This window comes from Bombus vancouverensis, chromosome 7 (genome assembly GCF_051014615.1).
Source record: "Bombus vancouverensis nearcticus chromosome 7, iyBomVanc1_principal, whole genome shotgun sequence".
In the NCBI taxonomy this organism is placed as follows: domain Eukaryota; kingdom Metazoa; phylum Arthropoda; class Insecta; order Hymenoptera; family Apidae; genus Bombus; species Bombus vancouverensis.
Genome location: NC_134917.1, coordinates 8930853 through 8947520, shown reverse-complemented (window position 1 = coordinate 8947520; position 16668 = coordinate 8930853). Strand labels below are relative to the sequence as shown.

Genomic DNA, 16668 nt, shown 5'->3' with positions numbered 1-16668 from the left:
AAATTAAAATCTTGTTTGAATGTATTGCTCATATACTTGCTTTCAATCTTCGCTATCATCTTTATAAATTTTTACAATTTGTTATTAAATGAATAAAACTGATTAGAGAATATAATTACTAGACTGCGGATTTTGATGCATTTATAGGAAATTTTAAGATGCAAAAATGCTCAACATTTATGTAATATAAAAAATATATAAAATATCAAATATATATTACTTCTTACGATATCTGATGAATAAAACAATTTTTCTATATATGTTCTATGTTTTTACTTATAATCATAAAAACGCGAATTTGCATAAATATACGCAGTCTAATAATAATTATTATTAAGATTTGGGATACTTTTGTCTAAAGTTTTGAAACAGTTTATTGTTGCATAAAGATCCTAATTTATTCATTCTTATGTTCATATCTGAAACATTTTTAATGCATATTACTAAATAAAAAATGATAAATAAAAATATCAACTGATGTTTCTTCTAGTAAAATAATATTTGTACATTCATCTATTTTTAGGCGTAAAATATATCATTTAATGATTCTACTCCATTTCATATAACACACTAGGCTAATAATAAATAACAATGAATTCTGTTGACCAAAATTCATTTCTTAATAAACCTAAATATCGTCTTAGAAAAAATAGAACATTACTATAACTTACTTGTTTCTCTATCTCCTTGATCTCCTAGATCACAGATAATGTAGAAAACCCTTGACAAATTTGAAATCTTATCAATTTTATCAGTATATTAATTGATATGCCAATGAAAATTTGGGCTATTGGTGACACATCAATGACTAAACTTATTAGTAAGTTTTATTCTTGCAGCATGTCATCATCGAAAGACAATAGTTTAGAACCTTCATATGAATTTCAATATTCTAACGACGATTTTTCGGAATATGAAGATGAAAATACGTCGCAAAATTCGTAAGGATTCATCATTTTATTTATATATATAATTTAAAAGTTTCAAGTATGTAAAAGTCTAAAAAAATTTCGAGTAATCTACGTTATAATATCATAATTTAATATGTGTTTAAAAAATGTCTACTTTATTAATAGTTACCTTACTGAATTTACTCACTTAATTGTAGGCTTCCAAGTTCATCAAATACATTTTGGGATATATTTAAATATTTTCCAATAAAAAAGGAAAGTGCATCTATGCAAAATAAAAAATGGTTGGATATTTCTATGCAAATTATTAAAGTATTTGTATATGGTATATTTTTCTGTATTGTCCTTTGTACTGGTTTAATCTCTAAATTTGTAGTCATTTTTGCTCTATCACAGCTCAAAGATGAAAAGTCTATACAGTTCTGTGATTATTATTCAGGTAATTTATTTAATATTTATCTTCATTAATTTATATCATTATAAGTTTATAATTGTGCTTATAGTTACTTAAAATTATAAATCTCATTACAATTATGTTCATAATATATTTACATGTAACTCTTTTTTAATATAAATTTTACATTTTATACAAATAAGGGTACTATTTCAGTAACATTTAATGTTGTAGAATATCAAGAAGAACTGGAAGCAAGGATTTCCAAAAAAGGCAAAATAATTTGGACATGGTATATTATTTCTATGTTCCTCATACCAGAGTGTTTCACAATACTTTGTGCAATATGGTATTTTCTTTTCAAAAAGAAAGAAAAATTGCCTCCAAAAAAAGCTATTATAATTCTTTTTGTTTTGGAAACAATTCAGTCAATTGGTGTTGCATCATTAATTTTCTATTGTCTTCCACAGCTTAATTCTGTGGATGTTGCTGCAATCTGTAGTTGTATTTGTTTTATTCCTACCATTTTAAGTAAGTAAATCTATTTGTAAATTAGTTATGAAAAATATAGTTAACAAATTTATACTATTATTACAGATTTATTTATACAATATCACAAATACATAAGAGCAACTAAGATATTTATAGTAGTCCTAGCATCCAATGTTTTAGCAGTAATTGTTCAAGGTTCAGGAACAGTTTTATATTCCTTTCTGAATTATATACAACATCCTCTAACATGGATTCTTCCTATATCACTTCTGTTATCTTCTTCTCGTTGGTGGTATAATTATGTGACACACAATAGTTATTGTGGTAAAATTTGTGCATAATTTAAATCTATTATATCTTCTGACATGTTTTTTCTAATTTACAACTTTTTAAAAAAATATAATTTTTTATTTAGGTTTCATAAATTTATTAGCAAAAAATAAGATAGATTTATCAAATAATTGCAATGTATTACAAGGATATATAGCATTATGGAGATGTTTAATCTTTATTTCAAGTACTATAGTGATTTCAACTTTTAAAGAAATCCATATACAAGAATTTTTTGAATTTTTGGGACAGAATGAATATAACATAGAATTAATCAAACTATCAACTAAAGATAATATTATAGATACTATTATAGATACTACTTCTGCACCCCTGTATACCTTTTTATTACAAATATTTTGTGCTTTTGTCATATATCAAGTAGGTAAGGTATACATTTTTATTATAAATATGATAATAATAAATTATATATTGTAATAATTTTTTTTATTTTATCTTGTATAATTCTAAAAATTGTTTAATACCTTTACAGCAATAATTGCATATAAAACTCAAATGCATAAGTTTGGCTTTGCCCTGCCAATAAGTTTAGTTACTCCAGGGACGATCTTATTAATAATGATATTTTGTGTATCAAGAGAAGAAGATTCGTGTGCATTTCATAATTTAATACCAGATTATTTATTCTTAAATACACCTAAATATAATAGTATGACAGAGTTTCTTTTAAACTGGCATATCTGGTGCTGGATAATATGGTGGTTATCACAGATTTGGATCACAGTACAAATCTGGTTAGGTGAAAAGGAAAGACTTGCACCTATAGAGAAAATTTTCTATCATCCTAGTTATGATGCATTCCTAATTGATCAATTCTTAGGATTAAATAAGAGGAGACATGAAAATTATCATGTTGTTGAAGAAGTAGAAGAATCTTCAGACTCTATTACAGAATTTGAGGTTTTACTTTGTTTAGTATTTCAAAATGAAAGTTTGTTTAACTGCTGCTTTCTAGCTGAAACTTTTATTTCAGAGTAGCAATTCAAACGAAATATGTGATTTTAGTAATCCTAATTCCACACTTTCTCAAAACACTATAAATAACAAAAGAAATGCTTATGTCCCCGTAATTTATGTTTGTGCAACTATGTGGCACGAAAATAAAAAAGAAATGAACGAATTGATTGGAAGTATTTTAAGATTAGATAAAGATCACTGTGCCATGAAAGTTACACAGAAGTATTATAAGATTTCTATTAATGACTACTATGAACTTGAAAGTAAATAGCATACTTATAATTAATTATGCAAGACATGTAGTATATTTCAGTTAAAATCTTTAAAGTATTAAATAAAAATGACATATGAACTGTTTCAGCACATGTAATGTTTGATGATGCATTTTGTTGTATGCATGGTTGTATTGGATCTTGTAACCATAAAGAAAGTGAAGTATGCATAAATGAATATGTAGCAACATTTGTGGAATCAATGCAGGAAAACATAAAAAATCTTGGTATACTTGATTTACCACCAACTAAATATCCAACTCCTTATGGTGGTCAACTAGTTTGGAATTTACCAGGAAAAACACGTTTAACAGTACATCTTAAAGATAAAAATAAAATCAGACACAGAAAACGATGGAGTCAGGTGTACTTAATCATATTACTCTTAATATGAGACAAAATTATATTTCTATAAATTTAATTCAAATAGGTTCTTTCTTAAATACATAAATTATATCTTTTTATTTTGTACTAATTACTGATATATTTTAGGTCATGTATATGTATTATCTTCTTGGTTATTGTTTCATGAACTCATCAACAGATTTTGACACTAAAGAATTAATAGCAGAAAATACTTACATTCTAACACTAGATGGAGATGTTGATTTTCGACCAACAGCTGTTAAAGCATTGCTAGATTTGATGAAGAAAAATAAGGAATTAGGTGCAGCTTGTGGAAGAATACATCCCATAGGAAAAGGTACCTCCATAGATATCTAAGTTTGACATAAAAATTTAACATATGAAATATATTCTTATTTCTCCTAAATTTATTTTAAAATTTATTAAAAATTAATAAATTAAAGTATTTTGTAATATAGTTTTAAAAATATATTTTCATATGTAGGTCCCATGATTTGGTTGCAGAAATTTGAATATGCTATTGGGCATTGGCTTCAGAAGTCAACAGAACACACAATAGGCTCTGTTCTTTGCAGTCCAGGTTGTTTTTCTCTGTTCAGAGCAAAAGCTTTAATGCAACATAATGTTATAGCTAAATATGCAATAAGGTCAACTGAACCAAAACATTATATTCAGTATGATCAAGGAGAAGATCGATGGCTTTGTACACTAATTTTACAAGCTGGTTGTAAAGTAAGAAAATGTATATTTATACCTACATTATACTTCAAATCATAATTTAAAAAAAATTAATTATTTTCTAAAAAATAAGGAATTAGATTTAAAAAATGCTTTATTAATTTATTATAAATACCTTTCTTCATTTGTTTCATTCAATTAGGTGGAATATTGCGCAGCTAGTGACGCTTATACACATGCTCCAGAATCATTTGAAGAGTTTTATATTCAACGTCGGCGATGGATTCCATCAACCATGGCTAACATTTTTGATTTACTAAATACATCAAGGGAAACCAGGAAACTAAATAATAATATTTCATGGCTTTATGTAACTTACCAATGGATTTTAACAGGTAATTTGGTTCTATAAATATGTATAATTAATAAATGCAGAAATAGTTATTCATATATTATGTATTAAAAATATATATGTATATCTATTATTTATTTATTTATTATATTACTTTATGTAGGTAGTACAATTATAGGGCCATCTTTCATTTACTTAATGATGGTTGGGGCATTTGTAACTTCCTTTGAATTAAATAATTGGATAAGTTTCTGGTGTAATTCAATTCCAATTGTCATTTTTGCTTTAATCAGTTTTTTTGGTGATGTACACAAACAGGTAATAATCTAAATTATCCATATACAATGTAAATATAACCAATTTAAAACTGATAATTATTAATAGAATTAATTTACAAGTTTTTATTAATGTTATTACAGCTTATAGCAGCAGAAACTATTTCTGTCTTATATGGTGTAGTAATGATGGTTGTATTAATTGGCATAGTATTACAAATAGCAGCAGATGGACTCCTTGCACCCAATGCTCTTTTGTTTCTTATTGTAATCGGTCAGTTCGTAGCAACAGGTTTTTTGCACCCTCAGGAACTATCATGTTTACCTTACGCAATCATTTATTATATTACTGTGCCATCTATGTACATGTTACTCATTATTTTTTCCATCTTCAATCTACATAATATTACATGGGGGACCAGAGAATCCAAATTGCACAGACAAGTATAACTTTATAAAAAAAATTATCTTAGTATTAGTTACTAGTAAATTAATTTAGTAAATTATTTTAGTATTGCTTCTCATACATTATGAATTATAATTTTTATAGGCATTAGAACAACAAAATAGGAAGCTAAAGAAATCTGAACAAGAGGGAACTGTTGCTAATAAATGCCTGAAATCTTTTTTACACAATTTGTGTAAATGTAGATTTTATACTCATAAAAATTCGAAGAAATCAGAAGAATACTTAGAATTTATCTATAATTCTATAAATGAAATTAATATTCGTTTAAAGCATATAGAAAGGTATTAAACTAATGAAAACTCAGAAATGCTATAATAAATATATTATATTTAAATTCACTAAAATTTTTAGTACCTTAGAGCTCAATAACATATTAAAAGGCAATATAGAAGAAAAAAGCAACGATCAAAGTAAAATATACGATGAAGTAAAATTAGAAGTGTCTGAACATTTAAACACAGATACAGAATCAGAAACTTCAGAATGTATCTTTACTAATAACAATCAAGAAGATCCAAATTACGTAATAAATCCTTATTGGATACAAGATGAACATTTGAAAAATGGAAAAATAGATTTTCTATCATATGCAGAAGAAGAATTTTGGAGGCAGTTAATTAAAAAATATTTACATCCTATTGAAATTGATGTGGAAAGGCAGGTAAGTATGATTTTTACAAGAAAATAAATAATTAAAATTGAAAAATTAATAAAAACTTTTATGGAAAATTAAATTTTGTTGCAGCAAAAAATTTCAGAGGGGTTAATAGACATACGTAATAAATGTCTTTTCAAATTTTTTATGATAAATACATTATTTATAGTGGCAATATTCTTGTTGCAAATAAACAAAGATGTTTTGCATGTCCAATGGCCATTTGCTGTTAAATATAACATTACTTTTATTAATGACACACATGAAGTAAGTCTTATGTTCTCAATGTGCTATGAATATCATTTCTGACTGATTTTAATCTCATTATAAATGAAAAAATTTTTCAGATACATATACTCAGAAACTATATGCATTTGGAACCAATTGGATGTCTCTTTATTATTGCATTTGTTTTCATTTTGTTCATCCAATTCTTAGCTATGTTAAGTCATAGATTCACTACGTTTATCCATGTGCTTGCTAATGTGAAATTGAGTTTAGCATGCTTTAACAAGGTAATATTATAAAAAAGAATTATTGTCAAATATAATTTAATTTAATTGATTTAACTTTCATATTTCTTTCCAGAAAGAAAATTTACCAAATGAATTAGTTACTAGTACTTATGCAAAAAATATAGCTGATGGTCTCCAAAGTACAGTAGAATATCAAACAGTACATAATAATAGGTCTGAAACCTCTTCAAGAAAACATAAAACTGTTAGAGAATTGGCGGAAGAATCTCAAAATCCTACGAAGCGACCTTCCAACTTTGAAGTAGTTTTCAATATAAAATTAAGGAACCCTGATATATCTGGTATTTAATTTTAGTATAATATAGTTAATAAATTATATTTTAATAATAATATTTAAAAGTAATATTTTATGATATATAATATTATTATAATGATAAAATATAACAAAAATAATAATTATGCTTTAAAATAATCTTATATTAAATGTATTATTTCAGGATTTAGAAAAACAATATCTTTAAACACACCAAAAGGTGTACTAGAAGCTTTTGAACAACATCGTTCAAATATTTTAGCAGAACATGAGTTGCAGTCTCAAAATAATGCAGCTAATGAGAAAGAAATATACCCAAAAAATAAAAATTCAAAAGGGCCTGTATATGATAACCCAACATTTTTAAATGACAATAATGAATAAATTTAATTGATAGTATATATATATGATTTTATACATTTATTTTATATACGTTTATTATATTGAACAATAAGATCTTCTACTTTGTACAATCACTACAAACATCTGTAAATTATGGATCCAAAATAAATTTGTTAAAATAAAGATAGAATTTGTTTAATTTGTTCACTTATTTTCATAAAGTAATAAGAAATGTTTTAAAAAATGTGTACTTGGCAACATTTACCTTGTGCTTACTTGCACACTTGCAGTTTATTTGTTTAAAATTTATTTTCGTCTAACATTTTAATAAAAAATGAAAAACAATATATGTAAGTTCAAGAATCACTTGCAAGCACAATCAATAATTGAACACTTACACTATAAGTAATATTATAATGTAAACAGCTATAGTACTGTCATAAAATATACATATAATATATATGAATATATGAATGCATGGTGGCGCCTCTATCACTTAAAAATTTTGCTTCTTCATAGTACTACAATTTCCACTCTAATAATATCAGCCTACACCCAGTGAAATCAGAAAATAGTGGGTCTATGTGAAAAAGTAAGAAAAAGATGTAGTATAATATTTTTTCATCCGAGATTTTGTTTCCGAGAAAATCGAATTTAAGAATTTGACAAGGATATATAAATTTGCCTAATTCCAGACTGGACAAGAATAAATAATCGACAGAAGTTTAAACTATATGTGAAAATAAATCGAAAAGAATAAAATATTTTTTCATAAGATACTTTCGTTTTTTCGAGGAAAATAGATTGAAAATGATTATTGAGATTGAGATATCATGCGCGTGTATCAAACTATTTCGTAATTAAACATGTTTAAATTTTAGATTCTTGAAAATGAGATTTTACAATGAATAGAAAAATATTATTGAATATTTTTGACTTATTTTCATATGTATATTAACTAATAACCTCGTGCTCAATGTTTATTCATACCTAGTTGGTACTTAGCCAAGTTAAAGTATATTTGACGAATTTTTAAACTCAAATGTTTCGAAAAAAGCGACATATAAAAAAATTTTACTGCATATCTTCGACATATTTTTTCACATAGAATCATCCTCTGTCCGGTTGTTCTATGATTATCGTCTCACCCTATATATCTATTTTAGTTATCAAAAAATGGACACGTCCGAAAAATAATAGTATGTCTAAAGAAATATTATATAAAGAAATATAAAAATAATATGTGTAAATAAATATTGTTAAATTAAATTGAGATAATTTTTTAAAAAAATGAATGTACAATTAATCAATTACACAAGTTGCATTTATAACATGCAGGGCGACCACGCATCGATATTTTAGAATCTGGAAGAAGTATAATATATTATAGGAGTTAATATATTAGAAAAGTTAATTATATAACTTCAATTTATATAAATTAAAATAAATGTATGTATGGATATACATTACTTAAGTCTGTGACATGTAGAATTAGTCTGACCGTAAAACGTCGACATTCTTTCTGGAAAAAGACGAACTTGTTATTAATTAAAATAATTAACAATTTATCACTTGAAATATTTAATATATTATTTACTTTTTACATAGATAATTAAGAGTAATAAACAAAAATGAAAAGAATAACATTTTGCTTTTTGGAAAACGCAATTTTCTATTTCAATTGTAGTTCCAAGCATTTGTAAAGTTTCATCTCTGTGTTAAAAATATTTAATACATATAAAAATATGCATTTTTTTATTTATTCAAATATACAAATTTATTTTTTACATTTTTTAAATAAAGATATTATAGAACAATTAATTATTATATTAATATAATAAATGATGTTAATAAAAACACTTTACTGTTTATCATTGACATAAATTGCGATTGCAGCGTTCTACAATAAGCGGCCGACTTGTAAAGCGCATCTGTGACATTAGAGCGCCTCATCCCCATCATGAGAGTTACTAAATTTGTGACTGTCTTTACAGTCTACTATGATGTGTTACTATTAGTACGATTCTGACATCTTCTGACTGACGAACAGTAAATAAGTACTTACTTATAGTTTTAACCTTTTTTGCTAATGATATTAACATTTTTAAAATGATAAATTCTCCTGAGTCCGAAAAAAATAAACCGATAGATTCTGAGCAAAGTTCTTCAGAAAGTTCTGAAGAAAATAAAGATGACAATGAATCTGAAAAATCGTTGAAAACAAGAGGTTTGTCAATTACAAAGGATAAACAATCAATGTATTTAGAATTAAGATTTAATAAATAAATTAAATACTGTTTATATACATTATTACATTGCAGACAGTATAAAATCAAGTGATAGTGATGGAGAAGCAAGCCCAGCTCCTAAAGAAAATAATAGTGGTTCTGCTTCAGAAGCAGACAATGAAACAAAAAAGTCAAAACCGCTAATAGATTCTGATTCAGAAAGTGAGGCAGGAGATAAACAAACTTTAGCTCCAACAGCAGATGCCCTTTTTGGAGATGCTAGTGATATTAGTACAGATGATGAAAAGGACAAAGAAGATGAGAAGAAAGAAAAGAGCAAAAGTAGAAGTAGAAGTACAAGCAGAAGCAGAAGCAGAAGCAGAAGTAGGAGTAGAAGTAGAAGTAGAAGCAGAAGTAGAAGCAGAAGCAGAAGTAAAAGTAGGAGCAGAAGTAGAAGCCCAGAGAGATCTGATAGTGGTGGTGAAGGCCCTAGTCAGGCTGTTATTGAAGATGTATATATAAAATAAGTTATTTTTAATTAAAAGATTCTTCACAAGCAAAAGATATTTACAATTCATTATTTTTAGGATGTAGATAAAGAAAAAGAAGAAGAACCAGAACCTCCACCAGAGACAAGAATTGATGTAGAAATCCCAAAAATCAGTACAGATTTAGGTCGTGAAATACATTTTGTAAAACTTCCAAATTTCCTTTCAGTAGAAACACGACCATTTGATACAGAAACATATGAAGATGAAATTGACGAAGAAGAAACTTTAGATGAGGAAGGTCGAGCCAGGTTGAAATTAAAAGTAGAAAATACTCTTCGTTGGAAAGAAACTTTTGATGAACAGGGTAAAGTTATCAAAGAAAGTAATGCCAGGTTTGTAAAATGGTCTGATGGCAGCATGTCTCTACACCTTGGCTCTGAGATTTTTGATGTATATAAACAACCACTTCAGGGTGATCATAATCACCTCTATATTCGACAAGGAACTGGTCTTCAAGGACAAGCAGTGTTTCGAACAAAATTGACATTCCGTCCACATTCTACAGAATCCTTCACTCATAGAAAAATGACAATGTCTTTAGCAGATAGATCACAAAAAACTTCTGGTATAAAAGTATTATCTCAAGTAGGAACCAATCCAGATCAAAATAGATATGAAATGATTAAGGTAAATTATGTTTGTTTAATTCCATTTTATCATGAAATTTGTGTATAACACAGCACTTAGATCTATTATTATACAGAAAGAGGAAGAGAAATTGCGCATGGCAATGCGAGTTCAAAGTAAAACAAAGAAAAGTACTGCAGGTAGAGGAACTACTGGAAGATCTGTTGGTGGATATGGAGCTGATGCTTATCATGATGATGGTTCAGATGACGAAGGTGCTATTTCTCTTGCAGCAATTAAGAATAAATATAAGAAAGGAATGAATATTCCTGTTAAAGGTAAGTTATACTTGACTTACTTAAATAAAATAAATAAATTACTTAAAAGACATTGATTAAAAAGTACTTGTTTATTTTTATATTTTTAGCATCAAATATATATTCATCAGATGAAGAAGGTTCAGACTTTGAAACATTGAGACCAAAAAAAAATATCAAAGGAAAGGTTCTTAAAGATTCAGATGAAGAATCGAATTCTAGGAGCGCCTCAGAAAGTGGAAGAGAAGATGATAACCAGGCTGATAATGCCAGTGATTAAAATATTACTATTTTACTAAAGTATACATATATGCTTTATAATATAAATGTAATACTTTGTAATATAAATGAATAAATTAATATTTTTTTTGACATAAACAAACATTCAAACATTTTCAAACGACATTATAAACAAACATTCAAACATTTTCAAACGACATTATAAGCAAACATTCAAACATTTTCAAACGACATTTTTTCGTCTCCGACAGATATAAATAAGTGTAGCGACTCAGAGAAATCAGTAAGAATATTTACCTTTCGTCTATCGAGTATATTAGTTACCATTCGTCTATCAAATATTGTGAATTAATTACCGTTCGTCAACCGAATAATTACCATTCGAAGACTTAGTTATCATTTAGTCAACAGAAGAATTTTATATCCGTCAGTCTGTCAGACAATTGTCAATGTCGAAATCGAGTAAGATTTGGATAAATCATTACATATTGTTAATTTACTTTTCAAACAACTTTAATCCTCTCCCATGCCAGTATAGCACATAGCAGGTTAGCGGAAACTGCAACTTATTGCCAGTTGTATTAAACGTCAGTTAACGCTACCTTCTCGTCGGCAACTAAATAGAACGTAACATTTTAATTCTGTCAATTTGAATTTCAATTGGTAAATTTTGAGAAATTCCTAAAATTCTCTAAATTGCAGAGTGAGGGAAAACCATTGATTTGTTTCAGGATCTGTATTTCTATAACTGTAACACATAATTTTATAAAATATTAGAATTATACTAAAAATATTGCAAATGTTTTAATACCATCTCAGCTTTTCGTTAAATTATATTATAAATTTCAATGTGCAGATTTGAAACGGTGTAAAAGTTTATCTACATAAACAATTGGTAGCACTGATTGGAACACAGTGTAATATAACGACCTGTATTGCAAAAGCATTTTTATCGTATAAATTACTGGTCTTGTGATTGAGAGTTATTATTGTAAGTGTAATTTGTGAGTATAATTCCTGTTTTGATTAATGGTATTATCTAATCATGTGATGTACACTTTTAAATACCTATATATAAATATATAAAAACTAATGAGTTTCATTTAAGAAGTATTATTTTTTACAAATAAATTTTAGAGTAATGGCATGAGTTCTATTAATTATATTTCTGTGTCATTATATATATAATTTTACCCTTAGGTTACTTGACCATGTGATTTTATATATATTAAGTATTTTCACATAATTTTTGCAGCTTACATTCATTTAATTATTAATATGAATATAAGATGTAAAAATTAATTTATATAATGTTTGCTTATTAATATTAAAAAGTTAATATTAACTCTTTGTTGTTGTAAGGAAGTTTTAGATGCAATTACAAAATTTTTATTTCAACAAAAAATGATTTGAAATATAATTTTAATGATTTTAATATTATAACAATTGAAACTTATTTAAAAAAAAATTGGCCTACTTATATATTGTTAACGAAGTTAATCATTTCATTACTTATAATTGAACTATTGGTTTAAGGCAATTTAACTTATTTTCTACTATGCGTGATGTAGTATAACCTTAAAACTTCTCTATTTTCCAGGAGGAATTTAAAATATTTTCTACAAGTTCTTTTATGTTTATTCAATTTAAGGATTTGTACAGGAATTGTGATTTTCTTCATTTTGCAGTCATTTTATATTAATATACAGGTATTAAAAAATCTTTTTCTAATATTTAGTATTAATTAAGTTTGTTGTGTATTAAAAGAGATAAAAGTATATTCTATGATAAATACTAAGTTACAGAATATCTCATTTTAATTTAATATTTTATTTATGTAGCTTTCTTGAATAAATTTTATATTAAATTATGTGTAATATTCAATTAATAACTATTAATAAATAAATAATAAGCAATAAAAATGATTTTAGGTTTTTATACAATGGTTGCCCACACTGTGCTTCTTGACTTTACAGTACCATCAAATGTAATAGTAGATGTGGAGAAACGATCCAATCTAAAAATAGCAATTGCTAATGTCCTTCAAGAACACTTTGATAGTCTGAAGCCATTAACTGAATCAAGCATTGATGGAAGCTTTTTAGTTTTATATACAGGTCCCAAAGGTAGTCTAATTACAATTCGAGGATATACTGAAGGCTTAATCACTGTTAACATTGAATATTATAAGAGAGATGAAGAAGAAGCACTTTTGGATTTTGAGGTACAGTCCTTTATATTAATTACAGTAATTGTTTTGCAATACATAGTTGCAAATTTCATAATATTTAATTGCCTCTCATGAATATCAAGTACAAAATCAGCTTTTGTATCTCTCAAACATGGGGTCATTACAAGGTACATCTTGTTACATATGATATATCATAATAATGACTGTGCTAAAGATGTCCTCAAAAAGATTTGTTCAATATGAAAAACGTGAAGATTTTTGCATTCGTTAAACCGTGATTTTTCGTTTGCCGATTTTTGCCGCTGAACGCTAAAATTGCAAGATAAACGTATTGTAAAATCATCTCGTTTGACGAATAGTATTATAGAAATAAGTAAAAATTTTACTATATGCGGAAGAAACACGCATAACAAAGAAGACCTTGTAGCAGTGGCGATACCTGGAAGCGGACGTTGCGATGGCTCTGAACAGCCAACGCAGTAAGCGCCTGCCACCAGTAAGGCGAGGAACCATATATGACCTCTATCTGACACTATCAGGTAGAAACCACTCCCCAATTAGTTCCTATTAGTTTATCTATAGCACTTTAAAAATGTGCGAATCGTTTCCGTTGCACTCTAAAGACAACAGCTTCGGTCGATTACTTTTTTTCCGGTCAACGTGTATTTTCCTCCCGCCCCACCCCCTCGGTATTACTTTTTAGTTTTTCCGCAAAGGGAAAATGGCTTGATTCATACGTAAAAAAAGAGAGTTGTTACGATTGGTGTAACAAGATAGTTTCTGTTTTTTTTTATTCGTCGGTTCGCTTGTCGCGGCCACCTTTAGTTGGCCAGAGAATTGGAGACGGCGTTGCAGGCGGCAGTAGCCTCTACGCGTTCGCACTCGCTTACACCGATTAAACGCGGCGGACCTTTTGAGAGATACTTTCCTACCGCCGGTGAGTTTTTTATTTATTATTCTGTTTACGGTATAAGCGGAGCATTTTATCCGCAAGATTTTTCATTTCATCATGCGTCGTTAACGAAAAATGCTTTCGATTCATTTCCTCAATTCTGTGTAATTTACTTTCCTATACTAATCATTCTTTTCATTATTCATCGTGCGGAAGTAATATCGATTACTTAATTGTTATTCATTTATTACCAACAAGTATTTTCATTTCTATATACATCTTTTATTTCCTTTCTTCAATAAAAAACACATTTAAACTATTTTATCTTTGGTTGATCAGTTTCTTTGTTACAGTTTATATCTAAACATAATGAGTTGTTTAAAAAAAGACAGCAAATATCAAAAATCAATTTTGTGATCTTAAATGATTTTAACAGCTATAATTTTGTGGGACTTTATATTTTTATAAATATGTTAAGTAAATAGTATTCTTTATTTCTTCAATTTACATGCTATATCAAATATACATGAGACTAATAAACATAAATAATATGATAAATTTAGTAATCCACATGTGACACTCCTAAATCTTCAATATTTTCATTCTTTTTAATTTTAGTTTTGATATAAGAATCTTTGTTCTACGAGATTTATGCTTTGCATTGCATGCATCTATTAAATGCTTTCTTATGCAATTACTTATATTCTGTAAGTTTTCAGTATGGTAATAAAATTATTTCCTTTTTTAAGATGACAGATTACTTGAATATGACATTGACAAACTGGTTTTTGAAGCACGTTCTCCCTATCAAAAAGTACAAATTGTTCATTCAAAATCACTGGGAAATCTATTGGTTCTTGATGAATTACAAAGTAAGAGCAAATCCTATATTTTCAAAGCAATTTGAAATTATATTTAAAGTCAGAACATCCTTAAAATTAAATCTCGCAATTTTTAGATATATCTGAAGCAGATCTGATATATACAGAAACTTTGATGCAACGTGGTAAAGAAAATTACACAGGGAAAGAAATAGTTATTTTAGGAGGAGGAGATGGTGGTTTACTTTGGGAATTGCTTAAGGAGAAACCAAAATTCGTAACCATGTTAGAGGTATAACAGACTAAAATTGCAGAAGTTGTATTATTACATGTATTAGTAAATTGCTTTACCAAAGAGAATTAATTTTCTTTTATTAGATTGATGATGTTGTAATAAAAGCCTGCAGTCAACACATGAGAAGCATATGTGGAAACTGTTTGGATAAAAGAAAGGGAGAAAATTATGAGGTAAATTTTATAAAGGCAAGATTCATTTCTTCAGCTACAAGTAAAATTACTAGAATTTTTTATGGAAGATTGAAAACTTGTAGATTATTGTTGGAGATTGTGTAAAAACTCTAGCACACATGATTGAGGAAGGCCAACAATTTGATTACGTTTTCGGTGATCTCACAGACATACCAATTAGCCCAACCCCACATGGGGATGCATGGGATTTTATTAGACTAATCTTAAACTCTTCAATGAAAGTTCTAAAGTCTACAGGAAAATTTATGACTCATGTACGTATAAACATGTTAAATAATTTACATTTCTGCAATAAAAATCAACACTTATCTATATAAGTAATCTTCTATTTTATTCTTTAGGGAAATGGAGCATCTTGCCCAGAATCACTAGAAATGTATGAACAAGTTCTTTCACAGCTCTGTGTACCCATAGCTTTTACCAAAGATAGTGCTTTTGTACCCTCTTTCTTCGAAGATTGGGTCTTCTATCAAGTATCGTTAAAATGATGGATTAAACCTATTGTATTGAGGTTTCAAGTGAGGTATTTTTACAATCCATTTTCTCTCTTATGACCCAAATTCGACCCTAGTCGCAAATCTTCTGTTAACAAATCGGTTCCTGGAAGAGATGATCCTGATGCTGGACATGAAATCCCAATTAACACTACTACGCTGGCGTCTGTACATACAAAAGGTGGTGGTTATCTGTATTTATTTGTTTGTTTAGTAATTAATAAACTATACAACGGTGCTCAATTATTTTTTCTACTAACTGTCAATAATCAAACTAAATTACCCAATAGTTTATTACAAACAAATTCAAAAGCAATACAAACACATTACTGTACAAATAACTTTAATAAAACAGAGATGAAATTACATGAAATTTTAATGACACATATATAAACATACTTTTTATTAACACGTCTTGAATGTTTTTAAAATTCTAAGGTTGTATTTATTGATATGTACTAAGTAAATATTTTGTACATGTACATAAAAACACGAAATACTGCATGAGGTATAATATGCATCAGTAATAAAAAGTTAAGGAATATACATAGAGCTACCATCTAGTTAGAAAACTG

At 27.5% G+C, this 16668-nt stretch overlaps 3 protein-coding genes and 1 long non-coding RNA gene across 7 annotated transcripts; 3 read left to right on the top strand and 1 right to left on the bottom strand.

The window, feature by feature from the left end:
• The first annotated feature begins 576 nt into the window (after positions 1-576).
• LOC117159029 (chitin synthase chs-2) lies at positions 577-7345 on the top strand. Its single transcript, XM_033338509.2, has 19 exons — positions 577-941; positions 1109-1350; positions 1540-1836; positions 1903-2121; positions 2213-2512; positions 2621-3048; positions 3122-3368; positions 3467-3741; positions 3870-4080; positions 4228-4475; positions 4624-4816; positions 4937-5091; positions 5193-5492; positions 5599-5798; positions 5869-6178; positions 6263-6439; positions 6520-6687; positions 6761-6989; positions 7146-7345. The coding sequence occupies exons 1-19, from the start codon at positions 769-771 to the stop codon at positions 7343-7345; spliced, it is 4572 nt and encodes a 1523-aa protein (XP_033194400.2). The 5' UTR covers positions 577-768.
• LOC143302926 (uncharacterized) lies at positions 4756-12068 on the bottom strand. The gene is made up of 5 exons (XR_013058791.1): positions 11504-12068; positions 8901-9506; positions 8774-8825; positions 4928-8668; positions 4756-4827 (listed from the first exon to the last, which is right to left on the bottom strand). It is a non-coding gene; the product is annotated as an uncharacterized LOC143302926 (long non-coding RNA).
• Positions 9396-11348, top strand: Atu (Another transcription unit). Its single transcript, XM_033338552.2, has 5 exons — positions 9396-9530; positions 9625-10043; positions 10119-10709; positions 10786-10987; positions 11077-11348. Exons 1-5 carry the CDS (start codon positions 9413-9415, stop codon positions 11244-11246), a joined length of 1500 nt encoding a protein of 499 aa, XP_033194443.2. The 5' UTR covers positions 9396-9412; the 3' UTR covers positions 11247-11348.
• Sms (spermine synthase) lies at positions 12063-16331 on the top strand. 4 transcript variants are annotated; one of them, XM_033338554.2, is made up of 9 exons: positions 12063-12197; positions 12807-12915; positions 13138-13430; positions 14223-14334; positions 15039-15161; positions 15248-15402; positions 15489-15578; positions 15662-15853; positions 15941-16331. In XM_033338554.2, exons 3-9 carry the CDS (start codon positions 13149-13151, stop codon positions 16085-16087), a joined length of 1101 nt encoding a protein of 366 aa, XP_033194445.1. In that variant the 5' UTR covers positions 12063-12197; positions 12807-12915; positions 13138-13148; the 3' UTR covers positions 16088-16331. The 4 variants fall into 4 exon arrangements, with proteins under 4 accessions (XP_033194445.1, XP_076476140.1, XP_033194444.1 ...); XM_076620025.1 differs by lacking the exon at positions 14223-14334 and adding an exon at positions 13825-13936; XM_033338553.2 differs by having other exon boundaries at positions 12092-12210.
• Positions 16332-16668: the final 337 nt, after the last annotated feature.